This window comes from Mus caroli, chromosome 12 (assembly GCF_900094665.2).
Source record: "Mus caroli chromosome 12, CAROLI_EIJ_v1.1, whole genome shotgun sequence".
In the NCBI taxonomy this organism is placed as follows: Eukaryota; Metazoa; Chordata; class Mammalia; order Rodentia; family Muridae; genus Mus; species Mus caroli.
Window position 1 is genome coordinate 29831241 of NC_034581.1, and position 23811 is coordinate 29855051.

The 23811-nt window shown below is 39.5% G+C and overlaps 1 protein-coding gene across 1 annotated transcript; it reads left to right on the top strand.

Moving 5' to 3' along the window:
* The first annotated feature begins 8393 nt into the window (after positions 1-8393).
* On the top strand, positions 8394-19340 carry Twistnb (TWIST neighbor). Its single transcript, XM_021179072.1, has 4 exons — positions 8394-8672; positions 12207-12348; positions 15742-15950; positions 16763-19340. Exons 1-4 carry the CDS (start codon positions 8419-8421, stop codon positions 17151-17153), a joined length of 996 nt encoding a protein of 331 aa, XP_021034731.1. The 5' UTR covers positions 8394-8418; the 3' UTR covers positions 17154-19340.
* Positions 19341-23811: the final 4471 nt, after the last annotated feature.

Here is a 23811-nt window from a genome sequence, read left to right on the forward strand (position 1 = left end):
AGGCGTGCGCCACCACCGCACGGCCCTCAGTGTCTTTCTTATTTTGTCAATTTAAATTCTCTCTCTCTCTCTCTCTCTCTCTCTCTCTCTCTCTCCCTCCCTCCCTCCCTCCCTCCCTTCTTCCTTCTCTTCTTCTCTCCCTTCCTTTTAGTTAATTTGGGAAAGGGCTTGTCTATCTTACTGTTTTTCTCAAAGAACTAACTTTGTTTCACTGATCCTTTGTATTGTTTTCTTTGTTTCTATTTTATTGATGTCAGCCCTAAGTTTGATTTACTTCTACTGGCATCTACTCCTCTTGCTTTGGATTATTTCCTGGTGTTCTTGAGCTTTCAGGTGTGCTGTTAAGTACCTGAAGATATCCCCAGTTTTTTTTTTTTTTTTTAGTGTAGGCACTGAATGGTATAAACTTGCTTATTAGAACCAATTGTGTCCCATAAGTTTGGGTATATTATGTATTCCTTCTCATTCAATTCTATAAAGTCTTTAATTTCTGTCTTGACACATTTTTCATTCAGTAGAGAGTTCCATTTCCATGAGTTTATAAGCTTTCTGTTGTTGTTGATATCCACTTTAATCCATGGTGGTCTGATAGGATTCAGTATGTTATTTCAGGTTTCTTGTGTCCGTTGAGACTTGTGTCTAAGTAGGTGGCCAATTTTCCAGAAAGATCTATGACATGCAGCCAAGAAGGTATACTCTTTGTGTTGGGGTGAAATGTTCTGTAAATATCTGTTCGGTCCATTTGGTTTATGATGTCTGCTCTCTCCAGCATTTCTCTGTTTAGCTTTTGTGTGGATGACCTGTCTATTTGTGAGAATGGAGTACTGAAGCTCACTGCTGTCAGTATGTGAGGATCAATATGTCATTTAACCTGAAGTAGTGTTTCTTTTGCAAACTCCGGTGCCCTTGTGTTTGGGGCATAGATGCCAAGAATTGAAATGTCATCTTGGTGAATTTTTCCTTTGATGAGTATGTAGTGGTCTTTCCTGTCTCTTGTTTTGGTTTGAAGTCTATTTTGTTAGGTAGTAAAATGGCGACCCCAGCTGACTTCTCAGGTTCATTTATCCGAAATATCTTTTTCTAGCCATTTACCCTGAGGTAATGTCCATCCTTATTGTTCAGGTGTATTTCTTGGATGCTGCAGACAGATGGATCCTATTTCCATGTCCATTCTCTTAGTCGTTGTTTCTTATTGGGTAATTGAGATCATGGATATTGAAAGATATCAATGACTAGTGATTTTTGATTCCTGTTTTTTTTTTTTTTTTTTTTTTGGTTGTGGTGTTGGTGTGTGTGCACATGTTTGTGTGTGTGTGTGTGTGTATGTATGTGTTTCTTTTGATTTTGATGTTCTCAGATTATTTGTTTCCTGTGTTTTCGTGGGTGTAGATAACCTCCTTCAGTTGAAGTGTTTCTTCTAGAACCTTCTGTAGGACTGGATTTGTAGACAGATATTGTTTAAATTTGTCTTTATCATAGAATATCCTATTTTCTCCATCTATGGTGATTGAATGTTTTGCTGAGTAGTCTTGGCTGGCAACTGTGGTTTCTTGGTGTCAGGTCTCTCTGGCTATTAGTGTCTCCATTGAGAAGTCATTTGTAATTTTAATAGGTCTGCCTTTGTATGTTATTTGACCTTTTCCCCTTGCAGCTTTTAATATCCTTTCTCTGTTTTGTATGTTTAGTGTTTTGATTATTGCGTGATGAAGAATCTTTCTTTTCTGGTCTAATCTATTTTGTTCTGTATGCTTCTTGGATCTTAACAGGTATCTCCTCTTTTAGGTAGGGAAATTTTTTTCTGTTGAAAATATTTTCTGGGCCTTTGGGGTTTCTTCTCTTTCTATTACTTTTATTCTTAGATTTGGTCCTTTCACAGGATTGTAGATTTTCTCCATGGTTTGTGTTAGTTCTTTAGATTTAACAATTTCTTCATCCCATGTATTCATTTCTTGTATTGCATTTTAATGCCTGAGATTCTATTTTCCATCTCTTGTATTCTGTTGGTGAAGCTTGCCTTTGGAGTTTCTCTTTGAATTTCTAAAATTTTCACTAACAGAATTCCCTCAGTTTGGGTGTTCTTTATTGGCTCTATTTCTATTTTCAGCTCTTGAAGCATTTTACTCATTTCCTTCCACTGTTTGTGTTATCCTGTTTTTATAAGGGATTTATTTATTTTTCTCTGTCTGTGTTTTCCTGAATTTTTAAAAGGGATTTATTAAGTTCCCCTTTAAGGACTTCTACTATTTTCATATCTTTTAAGGTGTTTTATTTTGTGCTTCAGTTATGTTGGAATACTGTGGGATTGTTGTGGTAGGGCTGCTGGGCTCTAATGTAGTCACAGTGCCCTGGTTGATCTTGTGTTTTGGAGCTGGTATCTTGGCATCTGGGACTGGGATGATTATAGGTCTGGGTGCTGATTTCTGGTTTTGTCTGTTGGGTGAGTGCTTTTTGTTTTGTTTTCTTGGTTTCTGTTTTAGAGACCCTAATGGCTTTGTGCTGCCTAGCAGGAATTTTCTGCAGACCTGGTAGGTACAGCCACTGAGAGTTCCAAGTGAAATGTGTTTCTGGGATATGGAGATGACATGTAAGAATGGCGATAGGCTAGATGTCTGAATGGGTTCACAGTAGGGAGGGGAACTGACTGCTCTCCCAGCATATTTGGAATTGGAACAGGAGAGGGAGGACAGTGGAGAATGGTCACCCCAGGAGGTATGGTATAGTAGTGGAGTGAGGCTGGGGGATTAGATCTAGAGGAACAGAAGGAGAAGGGAAGAGGTATATACAGCTTCTTGCTTTTCTAGCAGGAGTGGCCTACAGGTTAGCTGGGGTGCCTCCTGGAGTTGGGTACTGAGATAAAGCAACAAGTGAGGGGAGAATGGTTTGGGTGGGAAGGTCTGTGGGATCCATAGTAGATCTTCTTGGCAGGGGCCAGAGAAGGCTGTATCAGGTTATCTGTTGCAGAGCTGAGGGATTGAGTCTGGAAGAACAGAGGGACAGAAGGGAGAGATGAAGATCTGCAGTCAGCTTATCTGTTTCCATGGAAGGACAGGCTGTGGGTTAGAAGGGGATGCCTGCTGGAGTTGGGAGCTGGGATAAAATACTGAGTGGGGCGGGGAGGAGGTTAGGTAGAGAAGGTCTGTGAAAGCCACAGGAGACATGCACAACAGGGAGGAGAAGGAAGGCTGCAGCAGGTCTTCTTTTGCAGAGCTACAGATGAGACTGGGAGATTGAATTCAGTTAGCTTACCTGGTTCTGGCTCAGCTTGTGTGTTTGCAAGGACTGCCATCTGGTGTTGGAGGCTGGGATAATGGGTTGACTTGCAGGATGGAAGCTTAGAGAAGATCTTGGTGATTGGCTGGGGATAGAATCAGAGAGGGAAAAAAAATACATGCAGTAGCTTCTTCATGTGTGGGTATATGATAGCCACGCTTCCTACCCATTCACATGATATGTGGGAACTCTACCCATGCAGTTAACTAATATATGCAGGACTGTTTCCCATGTGAGTAGGTGATATCCAGTACTGTTTCTGAGGCAGTTACATGATATCCAGAACTTCTTTTCCCAAGTAGGTACAGGGAATTCAGGACTTTATTTAATGTGAATACACGATATTCAGAATTTCTACTCATTAATGTACATAATATTCATATTGTTTCAGAGTTGGGTATGTGATGTCCAGCACTGCTTTCCATGCAGATACAGTATATCTAAGACTTCTTCCCATATTAGTATATGATATACAGGGTGTCTTTCCATGAAGTCATGCACCCCTTCTTCCACTGGGGGCATAATATTTCCAGGTCTGCTTCCTTTGCCATTGTATGATACACAAGCTATTGCCCCTTGTGGGTAGTTGATAGCCACAACTTCTTCCCTTGTGGGCATAACATTTCTAGGAGTGTTTCCCATGCGGGTATGATATCTGGATTGTTTCCCAAGAGGTACATGATACCTAGCTCTCCTTTTCATGTGGGTACAGGGTATTCTTCTCATGTGGGTACAATATTTTCAGAACTACTTTCCAAGTGGATACATGTCATCCAGGATCGCTTCCCATGTGGTTAGATGATATCTAAGACTGCTTCCCACGTGGATATATGATCTACACGACGGCTTGCAATGTGGGCACATGACCTCCAGAACTTTGTATCATGTGAATATATGGTATCTAGGATTTCTTCCCATGCTGGTCCATGAATGGAAGGACTTCTTCACCTGCAGATATGTGATATCTGGTACTGCTTCCAATGTGAGTACATGATTTGCAGGACTTCTTCCTATGTGGGTACCACATGCCCATGACAATTTCCAGTGCAGATCTGTGATGTTCAGGATTTCTTCCCATGTGGTCCATGATATTGAGGATTTGTTTCCCATTAGGAGCAAGATATCCAGGACAGTTTCCAATACAGGTGCTTGATATCAGGAAACCTTCCAATGCCAGTACATAATACCCAGGACTTCTTTCCATAATGTTACATGCTATTCCAAAATGCTTCCCTTGTGCGTATAACATATCCAGGGCTGGTTCCTTTGAGAGGACAACGTATTCAGGGACCCTTCTCCTGCAGGAACATGACATCCAGGCCTCCTTCCCATGTTGGTACATTGATACACCGGACTGCTTTGCCATGCTGTCATATGATATACAGAACTGCTTCACATGCAGGTTAGACAAATGTAGGGATGCTTGTCACATGTACAACATATCCAAGACTGATTCCCATGCACATTGAACATTTGCAGCACTGCTTCATATGAGTGTAAATGGCATCCAAGACTGCTTCACATGCAGGTAAAACAATGTTAGGACTGTTTAGCATGAGGGTACATTATATCCATTACAACTCCCTATTTGGTAGCATGATATGCAGACTGTCTCCCATGTAGGCACAACATACCCAGGGCTGCTTCCCATGAAGGTACCTAATATTCACTGATACATGACATCTAGGACTTCCAATGCCAATATAGGACAGCCAGGATACTGTACTGTGCTGCTACTGGACATCCTGGATTCTTCCTATGATGGTCCATGATGTACAGGTCTACCTATCTTGCATGACCATGGTATACAGGGTTGTTTCCCAGGTGTGTAAGTGATATCCAGAACCCCTCGTCATGTAACTATGAAATATACAGTACTTTTTTCCTATGAAGGAAAAGACTTGGTCCTATGTGGGTACCACATAGACAGGACTTCTTTCATTGCTGGTTCACGATGTGCAGGGATCTTTCCCATGTGGGTACATGATATCCAGGACTCTTCCCATGTGCGTGTCTGATATCTACTACTGCTCCTTGATGATGTATGATATCCAAAATGATTTTCCATGTGGCTACATGATATGCAAACATTTTTTCCATGCAAGTACATGATGTTGTGGACTTCTTCCCATGTGAGTATATGAAATGCAAGACCATTTCTCATGCATTCACTTGATATTCAGGACTGCATCCTATGTGGGTGTATGAGTGCTTCCCATATGGGTTCAACAAGTCCAGGGCTGTTTCACATGCTTCCAAACATAATCTCATGTGTGTGTGTGTGTGTGTGTGTGTGTGTGTGTGTGTGTGTAAATACCTCTCTCTATAGGGCACAGCAGACTGATGCAAAGCAAAGAAAGGAGACCTATTCATCCATTGCTGGTCTCTGTTGAGAGGTTTGTTCGTTTCTTTTAATATCCTGTTTATTCTTTTTACATGGTCAGAACTCTGAGGTCTATATGCACAATGAAGTTTTCAATCTATGTCTAAAGCTTTAGATTTTAACTGAGAGGTTTTGGCTATGTAATCCAGGACATCGACAGACCCCACTGCTAGGGAGAGGCTAAATCAGGGGACCAGTTTTTGGAGGAGCTTTTTAGCTATTACTTGAGCAGTTTCAGTCTGGGTGAGGAACATTTCTACTGGAAAAGGTATCTAGCAAAGTACTTTTATCCTCTCCCAGCAGTCTGGATCTTGGTGAAATCAGTTTTCTGGGAGTTTGTGGGGTGTTGGTCTCTCATTTGGACCCTTCCTAGGCAAGGGATCTCTGTTTTGGATTCACTTGAGCATGAACCTGGCATCTGGCTGAGACATCCTGTGCTAGAAATAACATATCGTGGTCTGAGCAGCTCAGAAAGTTGTGTGGACCGCAGATGAGTAGCCTGGTGAAGGTCAGTTCCCACAGTCCTGCCAGTTGTTTCTGGGAGAATGATCTTTACTCTTGTGTCCTCCATTGAGCACTGGGTGTGAGCTGTGCATTTCTTCTTTGTCATGGAATCTCAGGCAGCAATGTGTCATGGTATCAGAATATCAATATCAATATCAATATCAATATCAATAGGCCCCACTGGTCTTAGGATCCCTTTTCAGGCAACTAGGTCAGCAGCCCAGCAGTAGAGGACAGCAATTTGTAGGGAGTTTCTAGGGGGGGCTGAAAGTTTTAAATGTCTCTTTCCCCCGCTGTGAGAAGCCCTCTTTCTTTATAGATCACAATGTGAATAAAAATAAATGATAGTAAATGAATACTGACTGACAGTCCCTGTATATGTTGGTGGACTTTCCCTATCCCCATTTGATAGCTAGGGTCAGATCAATCATTTCTGCTCTCTGGGTTGAGGTACTTGGCTGGGGTCCAAAAACATTTCTGTTAAAATAACTACTGCAGCTCCTGTGTACCTGGTTTCATCAGACAAGAAGGCAGCAGGATCGATAACAGTGGGTTTCTCAAACTGAACTCGGGGATGGGCCAGATCACACAGTCATTAAACAGCCAGGATTCTGGTGTTCCTCATAGGAAGGTCTCAACTGTGTGCTCTGAGTATAAAATATTGACCCAAAGCTAACTTAAAAAAAAAAAAAACTAAACTAGAGGGAGCCACCACAACTCTTAGACAGGTGGGCTATCCTGTGGCTACAGGGTCCAGTCATCACAGGGTGTTTCCATGGCTCCAAAGTTTGGGTTAAAAACCCTCTTGTCTGGAAATTCTAGGGTTGGTGTGGAAGTCAGAGCTGTTTTTAAGGCCTCAAATGCCTTTTGTTTAGTATTAGTCCAGATTAGGGGCTTAGTATCCGCTTTGTGCTGGTCCTATAGACAGGCCTTGCTATTTCCATAAACTCTGATATTCAGAGCCAGCAATATACAGCTGTACCTAGGAATTCTCAGACCCGTGTCTTAGTCTTTGGCATTGGAATCTGAAGGATGGTAACGATGCTGCTCTGGGATGGGCTCCTCTTGCTTCCCTTCATCAGGTAGCCAAGGCAGGCAGTCTTTTATGAATCTGGGCTTTCTTAGCCAATATTTTGCAGCCCAAGATGTGCACAGTTCCTGCACCCAAGGCTTAGAGATCATAGTTGAAGAAGGTGGAGGGTTGTAAGAGCTAGAGGGACAGTTTGGGTTGTTAAGACATCACGGTCCAAATGAAGGTTTCTTTTTTTCCCTTGGGCAATACAAGCCCTCGCGCTGATATGATTGATGTCTGGGTATACAAAAGAAGGTCAAAGCTGGTAGCTGGGCTTAGCCATTTGAAAAACATGTCACAACACCCTCACTGTGATATAGCAGAAGGCAGAGGGACGCTAGATTGGAGAGGTATAGTGTTTCCAGTTCAGATGTTGCCTTTGCAATTTGTGGCCTGCTGCTGTGTAGGACTGGGTTCAGCAGTGAAAATCTACTCCACGAATGTTTCTGATTCCTTATTGAACAGCTCAGGCTCGTAAAAATGTATCAGGCCTCATTGCAGCTGGAACTGGGCACTCCTATCAATAGCCATGCTGAATCCAATAAAGAAAATACTCAGTTGGGAGTAGTGGCACGTGCTTTTTATCCCAGGTCTCTTGTGGCAGAGACAGGCAAATATCTAAATGTTAGAACCAAACCAGCTTGGTCTACATAGCGAGTTTCAAGCCACCCAAGGCAACATGGAGAGATACTGTCTAAAAACAAAACAAAAACAGAAAACCAAAAGAATTAAAACAAAACAAAACAAAACAAAAACTCAAACCATTAATTCACCCAGTATTGAAAGAAACTGGGAGCTCAAAAAAAAAAAAAAAAAAAAATCAAGCTATTTTGGGCCTCTGCCTTTTTATGCTTAGGTGCCCAGATCAATAAATTCAATAAATTCAAGCTTCGCTCCATAACTGAGCATACTTTGCAGTGATGAACATCTGCCTATAGATATCAGAGAACAGACTCTGGATATCACACATGCTCTATAGGTACCACGGCCTCAGCGGTTTATCTGGACTCGGGAAAGAGCAGCAGCCCTCTGCTGGTCAAACCTCTATAATGCAGCTTTAGAAGATTAAAAATCCCCAGGCCGCGGTCGGTCGCCTTTTGATGATGTCAGCCATCATCAACACACGGAGGTGAGGCGGGAGGAATGCTTGCGTCATCCGTGCGCGCCCCGAAGCACCCAGCCAAGCCTCATGGCTGCGGGCTCTGTGGAGTCTCAGCGGTCCCAGGCGGCCTCCGAGAGGCCCGTGGCGGGTCAGGCCGGGGTTCTGCCTTGCCTGGAGTTGCCGAGCTACGCCGCGGCGTGCGCGCTGGTGGGCAGCCGCTATTCGTGCTTGGTGGCCGCCCCGCACCGCAGGCACATCGCCCTGTCGCCCCGCTACCTGAGCAGGAAGCGCACGGGCATCCGCGAGCAGCTGGACGCCGAGCTCCTGCGCTACTCCGAGAGGTAAGATGTCGCCACGTCCTCCCGGGAGCTCCGTCTCAGCTGGCCAACGGGCCCCCGGCTCCGTAACCCCACGGCGCCGCGGAAGTAAAGTCGCACGAGCTTCGTGAACCTTAGCCCCGGCGTCTACCGTCGCCTTCGGCGCCGCTGGCCTGGATGCAGTGGCCCGGTTCCTGGGGATGAAACTGGCCGGTGTGGTGTGAGTGGCGGCTGCGGCAGTGCTAAAAGCACTCCCCGTGTGGAGACTAGAGGTGCCCGGTGTCTAGAAACCCACCAGGCTGAGCTTTGGGTATTAAACGTTTCATTTAATCACTTCCGGGTGTGTTCTCACCTAATAATGAAATTTTGCTGTCAGTATTAGATTCTCCTAATGTGGAAGCCGGTTCATTGCAAAACATAGGCAGGTTTGTTTGTAATATCAATTAGCTCCCCCCCCGGGGGGGGGAGCTAATTGGGGATGAATGACGAGCCTCATTTTTTTTTTTTATGTAGGAATTGAAAGTTTACACACACACACACACACACACACACGTGCATTTATATTAAGCACTAGTAAGAATAACTTGAAAAAGAAAATCTCAGAATTTCAATGGGAAATGATATGCCGTAACACTCCACAACTAATTTGGCGGGAATGGGGGCGAGGTTCAGAGATAACCTGAGATAACATGATGTCTTCAGTAATTCAATGACACTTCAGAAATTGCAGGGATTGTTTTGGGGCAAATTATCCAAAGCAGTTACCACTCTCGAGAACTTTGGTAGTCAGCCCCATTAACCATCCAAGGTGGTCACTAAGCATGGAAACATAGTTAAGTATTCTAACCAGCTTTTCATTCATTGGGGAAAAGTTATTTAAAGATGCATAATAGGAGCCACACTACAGACGAGAATCGGATCATTTCTGTAACAGAATTGGATAATACAGCCATGTAGAATAGAATTCACTGTTTAATTGAGCTGGACACCTCTCCTTGTTACTGTGCTAAAAGTATGCTAAAAGAAGCCTATTTTTTCCAATGCAAATTAGGTTCCATTATTACTTGAGTATTAGTTAAGAGTAATAAAAAGTCAAGGGATAAAACATTGAAAATATTGGGAATTGTATTGTCATATTAATTGTCCTGTATTATTTGTAGCATTTATCCTGTATAGTTTATGTTTTTAGGCTTGTGGGCAATACTGAAGGAAGCATCAGTAGGTCTGTCTTCTTTTTGTTTAAATAATAATAATAATAATAAAAAATAGAATAGAGACTGCAGTGTTAATGCTAAGTCTTCTCGGAAGCATTTCCTACTAGACAGACAGTGTGTTGCCTTTCTTTCTCCGTGGCAGGACTTTATTTTACAAAAAGTATCCCATTACAACTTTGGACTGTTTTCTTAGAGAAAGTAAGTAGTTTTCTGAAATCACATTGTAACTTATAAGTTGAACTTTTAAGAGGTCATTTGTGTGTGTGTGTGTGGAAAGAAAGCAAAACAAAGCATATTCTTTTCCATTTGGCCCCCTTGGGTTATTTAAGATGTCAAATGCATTCTATCTTACTGGTCCCCAAAGACTTAATGCTACATATTCTACATATCCCAGGTGAACTTACCATGTGGACCGCATGTGGTTTATGTATTGAGATACATGTATATATATTTTAAATAAAGAGAAAAAGATATTTAGTGTTAGGATATCTGTCTTTGAATAATGACTTTTGGTAAGTTACTCTAAGTAGTTTCCCAGAAGTCTTCTGGGTTTACACAAATTCATTTAACCTTGTATTCAGTGGTCATACCAGATCCTTAGAGGCGTTGAACCCCGTGGGACTTGGTGTTCTCTTAGAAGCAATAATTTGCAGTGTTCTCTTTACTGCTATGAAAATATCATTCACTATGCTGAAATGAAACTTAAAGATGAACACAACCTATCTACATAATTAAAATTTTTACATTGTGTTCCAACCCTATAAACCCTTTCAGCCTATGACATTTGAGCATGACAGTCTGGAAGACTAAGAAGTTAGATGCTTTTGTACTTATGCATAAGAATCATTGGATAAGTGTTACAGTCACAAATGTGAATTGATCCAGACATTTATAGCTCAGATAATATACACCACATCTACAATTACCAGTTTTTTTTATGAAATATTTACTCTTGGTAACATGCCTCAAAATAGTCTTTTTGGAATTCAAGTATTACTCCATTCCCAGAAATTTTTTTAGTATGTTAGGAGTATATAAAGTTGACAAATAACTTTTTGTTGATATATTTTTAAATGTAAATTCTATCTCCAGCAATTTATAAACAAGTTTGTCCCTTATTTAAGAATCATGCATAGAGACTGCTTGCACATGTACAGAACTATTCTGTGCATAGTAGAGTTTCTTTATGGCTTTTGCAGTATCTGTGATAAGTGCAAACAATGCCATGTGTTTCCAAGTGCCATTTAGGGACTGGTAATCTCCTCACTAGATCCTTCTGAGTATTTTATTGAGAGGGGGTTTTTAGTAGGAACAGAGGTTGTTTTTCCCCTGCCAGTTTTGGTGGATACTTCTTGTTTTTCCTTTTGTTTTGATTTCAATGTCCCTCATATTTGTCTTAGTGATGTATGACTCCTGCTTAAGACCTCTGAGTTTATGGGTTCCTAATTTGGTAACTATTGCAATTCCTTTCCTATGGGTTGTGGCTGTTTCACTAGAATGAAATCTATTATAGAGAAATCCTTTCTCTTTAGATGAATTGTAGTAGAAATTTAATCGAGACCAATAAAACATTTCTGCTGTTCGTGGCCTTAGACTTTAGACTTGTGTTTTGAATCTAAACATATGCAGATGGATTCAATACAATTAGGTTACAGTTAGTAATACATTTTTACATGTGGTAAAGAAGTGATTTTCTTTCTTTGGATGGGGGAGTCAGGGAAATTTCCTTGAGGAAATTTTTCATGTGGGAGAAATAAGTAAGCTCATATGTCTGTCTTAGTTAACTGGCTTTTTACAATTAATCATAGCTTGCTAGTCTCGACTTGAAATGTGTCTACTAAGGGTCAGCTCTGAAATGATATGGTTATATACGTTAATATGTCTTTTCACTAGAAAAGGTTTTAGTTTGGTATTTTTCTGTGATTAAGTCATTGGTTCCAGTGATCAGAGGCTGTAGCTTAAACAATCAAGCTTCCCTTATTATATAGTATCACATATAGAAACTAGTAATAGTAGGTAGTGTCACAATTGCCTGTATTCAGTCATACAGTATCTAGATGTTTTCCTTGCTTAGGCCCATTATTGCCCCTCATATGACTGGTTCAGATAGGTAGCATGTGAGTGTCAGTTTATTGCCAGTGCATAGTTCTGAATACCCATGCAGATGGTCAATTTAACTTAACTAAGACATTGGAATTTTTTAATAAGCTGTAATTGCTAAGATCTGCTAGTGCTAGTCTGTAAGACTAGGTGATGCCATTATGTTAGGGAAAGGGTGGTATATCAGAGATAACAGTAGATTATCTTTAACTAGAATTAACAGTATCTTTTCCCCCCTTAACAGCCTTTTAGGTGTTCCTATTGCATATGATAACATCAGAGTTGTGGGTGAACTAGGAGATATTTATGATGATCAAGGACACATTCATCTTAACATTGAAGCAGATTTTGTTATTTTCTGCCCTGAGCCTGGGCAGACGTTAATGGTATGTACATCATTTTCTTTTCTTTACATAATTTTTTATCCTTTACATAATTTTTACTCTGTGAACCTCCACCCTGATTTAGCACCCTTCCTACTCCCTAATAATCACAATTCTCTCCCAGGTTCCTCTAAAAAGGAACTTCAGTTTCCACATAGGAGAGGAAGCTGTAGTTGTCTGTCAGTGCCTGTTTACTTCACTAACGTGATACACTTCAGCTCTCTTCATTGCTGCAGACCACAGGAATTCATTCTTCTGTGTGGATGTTTATTCCACTGTATTGCACTGTGTGTGTAAACTCTGGTTAGCCAGTCATCTCCTGACAGGTGTGTAGACTGACTGAATAGTGCTGTGTAAGCACAACTCAGTGTTGAGTTTACTTCTCTTGGGTTGTTATGGTCACATGGCAGCACTACCTTTTTAGTAGTTCCTGTAACGCCTGCTGGTTTACAGTCAGGAGCTTGTTTCTTTCACAGCTTTTCAGCATGTCAGTTTTGTGGTTATTAACTCTCTAGGTGGAATAGCGAGTCCTTTTCTTGTTGTGGTAACAATATACTTGACAGAAAAAGCTTGAAGGATGAAGGCTTTGTTTGGCTTCTGCTTTACTTGGCAAGGAAGAAGTTTTCATCCTGCTGGGCCAAGAAGCAGAGAAAGGAATACTGGTCTGACTCGATTTCTACTTTTCTCATACTCTCTCTGGGCCAAGAAGCAGAGAAAGGAATACTGGTCTGACTCGATCTCTACTTTTCTCATACTCTCTCTGGGCCCCGGCCTTGGTTCTTTCGCAGCTCTGTTGATCCTCTATGGAAACTGTCTCATAGACACACGCAGTAGTGTGCTAGTAGAATTACCTAGTAGTAGTCTACTAGGTAATCTAAAGCCTGTCAAGCTTTGAGAGTGCCTAGCCATTGCAGGTAGATCATTGAAACTGGCTTTGGATTTCCCTTGTGGCTAAATGTTTATTGGTTACTTCTACTTCTTTTGAGGTATGTTTAGTCAGATCATTTGCCCATTTTTAATTGACTTACTTTTTTGTTCTTTATATTTTGAATATTAACTCTTGACATTTCTCCTGTAATTCATTCAGAGTCCTCAAAGAGAAAGAATACACACACACACTCTTACTTTAACTGGCTTGCAAAGCAATATGGTTTTTTTTATTCCCTTTTACATTCAGCTTTGGATATTCTTATTTTATTCCTTCTTTTATTTATCTCTATAGATTGATGGTTTACTGTGTCGATCTCATTTGATTCTGTTATTTCTCTTGTGTGACTAATGCAGTGACGGTTACTCTGACACTATCATTTATGTACTCTGGATGTTTTGTCTACATACATCTCATGTAATGCCTACAGAGGCCAGAAGAGGGCCTCAGATACCCAGGACAGAGTGTGTGCTGCCATATGAGTGCTGAGAATCAAACTCGGGTGCCCGGAAGACCAGCCAGTGCTCCTAACCACTAAGCCTTCCCTCCAGGCCTATATAATTGTCTTGATGGTAGTGTTCTTTCTTCTACTTTGGGTTGTAGGACCCCCATAAGCATTTCTTTTTTTCTTTTTTTATAAAATAATCACAAATGCTCTTAGGTTTTACTTATCTTAGAAAATCATTGTTTCTTATTTTCATAGAAAATCCTTGCTATTAGTTTATAGGATGTGGAAGTCATGACTGAAAGTTACTTTATTTTAGGGATTGAAGCTTGTTATCCTGTACCTACTTGACCTACTGGATTGATTTTCCTGGTTTTCTGAGTTTGTTTATTTGTTTCTTTCTTTTCCTGATAAATTTGCTATTAATGTAAACAGGTTACTTTTAACTGTGGCCTGGAGATTTTTCTCTGAAAAATTTGAAAATTCTTTGTCTTATATCTTTGAAAATTTAGTTGTAAATGGTGAAGAATTTTCTGGTTTGGCTATTTGAGAGTTCTATAAATTTCTTGCACATGATTCTGTAGTTTTTGTCTTTGCTGTGATTTTACTGAATAGATTTGTCTTTGCCCTTCACTTCCCTCTCCTTCGAGAACACCATTTATATAGTTATTTTCTTTGTTGGTGTTTCAAAGATCTTAATTACTGTTCTAATTTTTTCCCCTTTCATTTTCTTTTTTTTTGAATGTGATAATTCAAAAGAATTCTGTTCAAACTTTGTCGTCATTTCTTCCACTTGACCTAGTCTGATAAGGGGTTTAACTGAAGTTTTTAAAACTAATTACTGTATTTGAGAACTTTATATACTTTAGTTTGATTATATTCACTCCATTCCTATAATCTTCCCAGCTCCTCCCTCTCCCACCTGACTCATGTTATCTCTTTTTTAAGTCCAGTTTGTTTTGGCTGACCCCTGGACATGGGGCCCTACTGCGAGCGTACTTGGTATGCCAGGTATCACACCATTAAATAGAACTGGATTTCCCTCTCCACTAGCAATTAAATGCCAATAGCTCCTTAGCTGGGGTGAGGACTTTGTGTCCATCGCTTCTCCTCCATGCTGGAATTTTGTTTGGCTTGGGTTTGTGTAGGTCTTGTCCATGCTGTTGTGCAGCAAGCCTTTTCTTGAGGAGATGGTTTCTCACTCCAGATAGGAACCCCATGACAGACCAAGGTATGAATATCACGAAAGTCTGGCTTTGTTAACCAGTGAATATTATTAGGGTTATTTACAGGAACACTACAAGTTTTTGTCTGGCTCTAGGCAGATTCATTGTAGATGGATCAGCCCCAGGCTCTTAAGTCATATATGAGGCCATTAGAGCCAACAAGCTACATTACACCTGAGTTCATGGCCAACATTTTTATAGGTACTGCTGTGGTGGATTCATGATATAACATTGCCAGAACCAGCCACAGGTGATGCTGTGATTTGTACAAGCCCAGTACTTTGGCTTCATGTAAGTTCCTGTCACTAGAGCTGATCTATGTGGTCTCTGCATAGGCTGGCCCCCCCGGGACTGTTTCGATATATAAGCATTAGCTTTCTGCGGTTCAGTGTTTACTACCTTTGCTTTACATAGAACATACGCATATTATGGTATATTCTCTACTTGGTTTCAGTTATAGAGTCATCTACTCCCTGGGCAGTTCTGCAATGGAGCCAAGGTTTTTTGTCCCCATCCCCATCCCTGCACTTTTCTAGCTTTGTTTTTTAAGGAAGAACTGGTTTAGTTGTTATCCACTTAAAAATAGACATGCAATTATTTAATAAAATTTAAACGTTTCCTAAAATTATGTTTTGTATGACATGGTAATTTGTTAGATATCTTTTTGTAAAGTTTTTAAAAACTTGTCATTAATGTGATATTTTCTCTTTTGAAGATGAATTTCATGCTTATAAAGTTTGACTTAACTTTTTGGCTTTCTTTGTGATGTTGTATTATTTCTTTTCTCTTCTTTACAGGGTACAGTTAATAAAGTATCGTCTAGCCATATTGGCTGTCTAGTTCATGGATGTTTTAATGCCTCTATCCCTAAGCCTGAGCAGATGTCATTTGAGGAGTGGCAAACATTGGGGATACATGTAGGCGATGAACTGGAATTTGATGTATTTCGCTTAGATTCAGATTCTGCTGGAGTATTCTGCATTCGAGGAAAATTAAATACCACCAGGTTAGTGTATGATGATTGAAATAGTAGGTAGGAGGTCTTGTTGCTCTGATAGATACCAGAAGTAAGTATACTTTCTTTTTCAAATGTCTTTTAGCTAGGTAGCCTGGATTTAAATGTTTCACAGCTAAAAAATTCATAACCAACTCTAAATTTTGAAGCTGTGCTTGAGCTTCTGTAGAAACACAGTGAAAGCAAAACAAGAAATTGACATTTTATTTTTTTTTTTGATTTTTAATATTTTTATTACATATTTTCCTCAATTACATTTCCAATGCTATCCCAAAAGTCCCCCATAGCGCCCCCCACTTCCCTACCCACCCATTCCCATTCTTTTGGCCCTGGCATTCCCCTATATTGGGGCATATAAAGTTTGCAAGTCCAATGGGCCTCTCTTTCCATTGATGGCCGACTAGGCCATCTTTCGATACATATGCAGCTAGAGACAAGAGCTCCGGGGTTCTGGTTAGTACATCATGTTGTTGTTAAATTTGGGCCAGCTGTAGTAGCCTGCGTCATTTATCCCAGCATTCTGAAGGCATGGGCAGGACGATCCGGAGTTGAAAGTAGTCTGCCACAGGGAGAAAAAACCCAAAGATCAAAAAGTAGCTGGATAAATATGCCATTGACCTTGACATCTGACAGCTCAAGACATTTTAGTGGTCTGAGGAATAACAAGATAGAACATTTGGAATTAGAGCCACAGTAAACCAACTTGTGCAAAGAAACGTAGTCTATTGAAACAGTCGTGGCCTCATTTTTTCTTTTCTTTTTGCTTATTGCTGTTAATATTTTTAAAATCTGTTCATTTACAGTTTGCAACTTAAGCGCTCTGTAGTTTCTGAAGATGTAGCAGAAACTGTCATTGAAGAGGTTGTTGAAAAAACTCCAAAGAAGAAAAAGAAGAAGAAGAAAGACAAAGACACAGACACATGTGGAACAGTTGATAGTGTTACAGAGGTAGCAGATGTTACAGATGTCACTCCACAGGAAGAAACAGACATACCATGTAGTGATAATGTGAATGACTTCTTTGAGGAAGAGCCAAAGAAGAAGAAAAAGAAGAAGAAAAGGCACCAGGAAGATCAGGACCCCATTTTCCAAGCCAGTGACTCCAGTGGCTACCAAAGTGACCATAAAAAGAAGAAAAAGAAAAGAAAGCACAGTGAAGAGGCTGACTTTGAGTCACCTAAGAAGAGACAGTAATTGTCTTTTCTATTGTTAACATACTCAGATACACAGATGAATAGATTTTTTTGAATGGTAGGAAATGCTTATGGGACATTCACAGATAAATACTTGATTGGTAGGGTTTTGTACTAAAGTAATCATACAATTGATAAATACATTTTGGAAAATACCAGTATTATTAAAGTATTATTTTATTACAGTTCAGTGGAAAATGTTAACAATTGCTTTTACTCTTGACTCATATTGTTAACACTCTACATAAAGTTTTAGATTCTCAGCATTTGCCAAAGAACTTTATAATATTTTCAATTTTTTTCTGATAATAAATTTTGGTTTTAGCCAGAACATCTTTTCTAAAAGCTTAATACATTTACCAGGTTTAAATTTTCCTTACACAGTATTTCTCTTTACTTAACACGGATAGCTAAAGAAGATTATATAGAACTCCTGTGGCTGTCTGTTGAATGTATGGTGGGCAGAAAACTCATTGTTCCCTCCCAGAGGGGGTATGTGCATGTGTTCTTGAATTCTGAGACTGTTAATTTTTACTTTGTGTTTCAGTAGTCTTCATGTCATTATATATGGATCATGAGCAAGATGAAGAAAGGGTAAATGTGGTTCTTTTTAGTTGAAAATCTCTGGTTAACTTTTTAATGATTAGAGGTAGTCTACTAGACTTGCTTTGAGGAGGAGCTCCACAGTCATTGCTTTTATTGATAAAAATGTGTGATGTGTTATGCCTAACCAGAAGGTGGTAATGAGGATAAGCTGTTTGAGGCTCATAATCAGTCCATAGCCAGGCATTTACAGGTACTTAATATCTGTAATATATTTTATTGAGGCCAAAGCATATAAAGTCAATCAAGATAGTGTAGTTCCTTCCTCCATGAAGCAACATGGGAAAAACACTTGTGTGCACACAGCCTAAGTGAGGAAATAAAACAGTATTTGTAGTAAATACTGTGAAGAAAACATTGACTACTCTTTGGTTAGTATCTGGAAATGTACAGGGGTAGGGTTGGCCTTCCTGTGTCAGTCACTGCTGTTGTCACTGACTAGCAGACATAGTGTGGTCGTCAGCTTAATGTTTCATAAGGAGTAAATTCTGGCAACCATGTTTCTTGACTTCATCTACGGTATATAGAGCATAAGGAATGACAGCAATTTAATATGTACAGGTAGATAAATAACCAGCATCGTTCACTCAGGATACTTGACATTTTTAGGTGGCTTTCAGGTCTCTTCTTAAACTGTGACTATTCTAAATTGACATTCTAATCTGTCAGTACAAAATATGAGATTTTAAATTAAAGATGTTAAAAAAAATAAAAAGAATACCCCAATACAGTTGTCTTTCCCTCCTCTTACCTTATCCCTCTTGTTCCCATACCTACCCACTCCCCCACCCACTTTCCTCCCTCCCTCCACCCTTGATGTCTATTAAAACCTGGGTATAGACCTAAACAAAATTCTCGGCAGGAATCTCTAATGGTGGAGAAGCACTTAAAGGAATGTTTAATATCCTTAGACATTAAGGAATTGTAAATCAAAACAACTCTGAAATTCCAAATTATACCCATCAGAATGACTAAGATAAAAAAACTTGAGCAACAGATCATGCTGACGAAGATATGGATCCAGGGGAACACTCCATTGCTGGTGGGAGTCCAAACTTGTACAACTGCTTTGGAAGTAAATTTGGTGGTTTCTCAGAAAACTGGGAATAGATCTACCTCAAGTCACAGCTCTGGGGCATATACCCAAAAGAACCTCTACCATCCCACAAAGACTTGCTCAACTGTGTTCATAGCAGCTTTATTCATAATAGCCACAGACTGGGAACAACCCATATCCCTCCACCGAAGAATACATAAAGGAAATATGGTTCAGTTACTCAATGGAATAGTACTCAGCTATTAAAAACAATGACATCATGAAATTTGCCGGCAAAAAGAACAAGAAACGATCATCTTGCACGATGTAACCCAGACCCAGAAAGACAAACGTCATACATGCTCACTTGCAAGTGGATTTTAGCCATAAAGTACAGGATAACTGCTATAAACTACAGACCCAAAAGCTAAATAGCATGGAGGGCCCAAGGGGGAGACGCTTGAATCTCATTAAGAAGGGGAAGTAGAAAATTTAACTTTTTTTGCTTAATATTCTTGCTATGATGACTTAAGTAAAATATTAATTTTAGCCAGTTTCCAATTTATTTTTTTCTCAATGGTTAAATAAGATAATGGTAGACGAGACTCTATTACCTTACTTGGGACAGTGCTATTTAAATGAATATGAAAGAGGTTGAAAAGCTTGTTTTGTTAGGATTCAATGTAATATACCTAGAAAATGTTCAATAAATCCTTCATATTTTAGAAGTTGAATTTATAATTATATTTAGTACAGTATGGTAAGTCATATAATTCTAGCCTTCCATAAACACCAAGAGAACACGTCAAATTTATCCATTGATGAAAAATAGATTACTAAAATAATTAAGTTCTCATTTTTATTTTGCCTCAAACGATATTCTTGAGTTTTAAACAAATGTGCTTGTTTGAACGGTGATCCCTAGGGCTTCCAGTCCTTATCCTCATGAGTGAAGATTTTTCTCTGCACAATTGTTACATTGCACAAGGACCTAAGTAGATATAACCTAATCATGTAGCCTTTTTTTTACAAAGTTATCTGCACCTTGTGGCAAAAGAAGAATTGAGAGAAGTAGATGTGAGAAAAATTTGATGGGAGACTCTCCCTTAATATAATGGAGTGGATCCTGGAATCCAAGGGTTAAGAGCTAAGAGCTGTCCCTGGCCAACAGACAGGAGGAAATGATCTTACATCTGCAAAGAACTGAGTTCTGGAAGTGGCAAGTGAATCAAAGTGGAACACCTTCTCCCAGGTTCTTGAGTTAAGCATTAGCTAGACCTTGGTGTGTATGAGCAGTGAACCTACCTGAACCATGTAGACGCCATTGTGCTTTGTATATTCTTGTATGTGTGTGTATGCGGAAGCCAGGGGTTAACACTGGACTCTTCCACAGTCTCTTGCGTAGTGTTTGAGATAGTCTTAATAAACTTGAGCTCACAGATTCAGCTAGGCAGTCTGGCTAATGAGCCCCACATATCTTCTGTCTCCATATTCCCAGTTGCTGGGATTATGGGTATGGACCACAGCCCCCAGCTTTTCTGTTTGTGAGTGCTGGGGACTGAGGTGTTGGTTAGCTGTTACTGTAGGGGACGAGTCATCTCTCCAGCCCTACCTTGTTGGTCTTCAGACAACAAAAATCCTATCGAATGATTAGTTTTCCTAATCGTTTAATTTGTCTTGTACAGCGACACTAAATTTTTGCCTATTATGGTCATTCAGAGGGGATTTGTTTCATATTTTGCCCCTGTTAAATATGATTTTTTAAAAAAATCCTAATTGGTTCTTATATATTATGAAGCAATGATTTCATGTATTAACACATCTGACATGCTAAGCTAACATTTGTATATTACTTTCAAATAACTTAACTTTATTTGCCATGTTTTAAAATTGTTTATTTACTAAATCCCATAATCCCCTCCCTCCTTCATCTTTCCTGGGCTTTGTAAATTAGATACTTTTTATTTAGTTTCTAGCATTACTAGTAGAATTATTTGATCCTAAAATATTCCAGTTTTGTTGTATATATTCTCGTAAGTTTCCAGAAGGAACTCATTGTTTCTATGGTCTGTGTATTACCAGAATCCTACCTTTGAAGTTTTTCACCCAGGGCTTATTTTAGAACTATACATTTTACTTTCTGTTATATTCTGTTGGATTTGTTTATTTGTTTTATGTGTTCCATACTGACCTATAATTCAGAGGAGCCCAGATTTGCCTTTAATTAGAGGCCTCCCAAATGGAGAGAATAAACATGGCATATTAAGCTACTGTGAATAGACCTAATCTTTAAAATATTGGCATAGGAGAAGAATAAGTCCATAGCACATGCAAATCAGATGACAGTCACCTAAACCTAGAGAACAAGATGCCCATCTAGGTATCAGAGGACTACAGAATACCAAATAAAACCAGAAAAATTTTACATCATATTGTACTTGGAATTTGTATAAAGGTATTAAAAGCTTAGGAGAAAGAGGTTAAGTCACACTTGATCATTTGACAGAATCTTTAAACGTGAGAAAAGATTGGAAAAATTTATTCCAAGTTCTGAAAGACCACAGTTGTCAACCCAGCCTATTATCCAGAAAAAAACTATATTAAAACTGAAGGGAAAGTTAAAACTTCATGATAGAAAAAAGGGGGTTCAGGGAATTTTATTTTTTACTACTAAGCTAGATCTAAGCACTACACTATAAGGATCAGGTCAATATGCAGAGCAAGATAAACACACCCAGGAGATTGCAGGGAACAAATAATATGTAGGTAATCAAAAGAGAGATTTGAGAAAGGAGCACAAAAATTAAAATGACAGAAATTGATGCATGTCCTTCACTTAAAGCTGAATATTAATTTTCTCAAATCCACAATAAAGACACAGACTAACATATGCCTAGAAAATAGGATTCATCATTTTGCTGCCTCCAAGAAAACCAAATCATTAATAATGGATACCACCTTAGGGTTAAAAGTATGAGAAAGGGGCATTCCATTCGAGGCGTAGGTATGCTACTGTCTGACAAAACAGACAATAAAGGGTGTTGTTTCCTTTATTTTTTTTCTCAGCCTTTTTATTGCTTGTATAAAGGAAGGCTACTGATTTTTTTTTAAAAGTAAGTTTTGTAACCAGTCACTTTGCTGAAAGTTTATCAGCTGTAGGAGTTCTCTGGTAGAGATTTTGGGGTTGCTTATGTATACTATCATATCATCTGAGGCTAGCCATACTTTGACTTCTTCCTTTCCAATTTGTATCACCTTGATCTCCTTTGTTTTATTGTTGTAGCTAAAACTTCAAGCACTATATTAAATAGACATGGAGAGAGTGGACAGCCCTGTNTTGTTCCTAATTTTAATGGAATTCCTTTAAGTTTTTCTCCATTTAATTTGATTTTGCCGATCAGCTTGCTGTATATTGCCTTTATTACATATGTGTCTTGTATTCCAGATATCTCTAAGACTTTTATCATGAAGGGATGTTGGATTTTGTCAGAGGCCTTTTCAGTATCTAATGAGATGATCATGTGTTTTTTCTATTAGTTTGTTTATACGGTTGACTACATTAATGGATTTTCATATGTTGAACCATCCCTTCATCTCTGATATGACCCCTACTTGATCATGGTGGATGATGTTTTTGTTGTATTTTTTTGTGAGTATTCTGTTGAATATTTTTGCATCAATGTTCATAAGGGAACTTGATCAGAAATTCTCTTTTTTTGCTGAGTCTGGTTGGTTTAGGTATCATTCTATGTAGCCTCATAGAATGAATTTGGCAGTGTTCCTTCTGTTTTTATTTTGTGGAGTAGTTTGAGAAGTATTGGTATTAGCTCTTCTTTGAATGTCTGGTAGAATTCCACACTAAAACTATGTGGGCTTTTTTTTTTTTTTAATTTTATTTTTTTGTTGGGAGAGTTTTAACTACTGCTTCTATTTCTTTAGGGATTATAGTACTATTTAGATAGCTTAGCTGATCTTGACTTAACTTTGGTAAGTGGTATCTATCAAAAAATCGTCCACTTCATGGATATTTTTCAATTTTGAGGAGTACAGTTTTTTGAAGTAAGACCTATTTTTTTTGGCCTTTATGAATCTGAATTTTGCAGTTATTATAGCTTAGATGACAATTTCTGAGTTAATCTTTGTTGGATGGGTGTTTTTGAAAATGGTTTCTCCCCCGCCCCCCCACCCCAGCTTGGTTTCTGTTTCCTCTTTGTCTACTGGCCTAAGTGGCCTGCAGTTCTGGTGACTAGCTAGGCATCAGGTCTAGTAGGATGTCTTCCCTGGGGTTTTTGTAGCCTGAAAGGCTTCTGGAACTTTGGATGCTTACCTTAGCTCTAGAATCCCTAGGACCAGAGTGGTCTATGGTTTCTGGTGCTTGTGCGCCCCCAGGAAAGCAGGTGGGTTTGTGGGCTAGAAAATGGAGTCCAGGGAATGGGGTGCAGTTTAAGGCTGATAGGTGTGTTTTAGGGGAGTATTGTGGACAAGGGCTTGGGGCAGGGTCTTACCTTGCCTGGTGCAGGGCAGGCCTCCAGGAATGCAGGCAGAGTTGTAGTGTAGGAATTGGAGCACAGGGTACGGGGTGCAGCTTACCACTGTTGGGGGTGCTTTCAGGGAAGTTGGAGGGCAGGGCCTTTGAAGAGAGGCCTGGAGTACTTTCCCAGGCTCCTAGTGCCTGGAGCCTGGGAAAGTACTTAACTCAAGATTCTAAGCCCACACGATTACAACCTCCTGTTTTTGTTTTGTTTTGATAAAATGGCTGACAATTTACACTATTTTTCAAAATGATGTCAAAAGACAGCATCTTCAACAAATGAGGCTGGTCCAGTTGGATAGCTACACAACACAAGAATGAAACTAAATCCTTTTCTTCCATAAAACTCAACTCAAAATGGATCAAGGCCCACAACATAAAACCTGATACCCTGTATCTGATAGAGGACAAGGGGAATATGTTTCAACTTCTAGGTACAGGAAAGACTTGCTTTTCTTCTCTCTCTCTCTCTCTCTCTCTCTCTCTCTC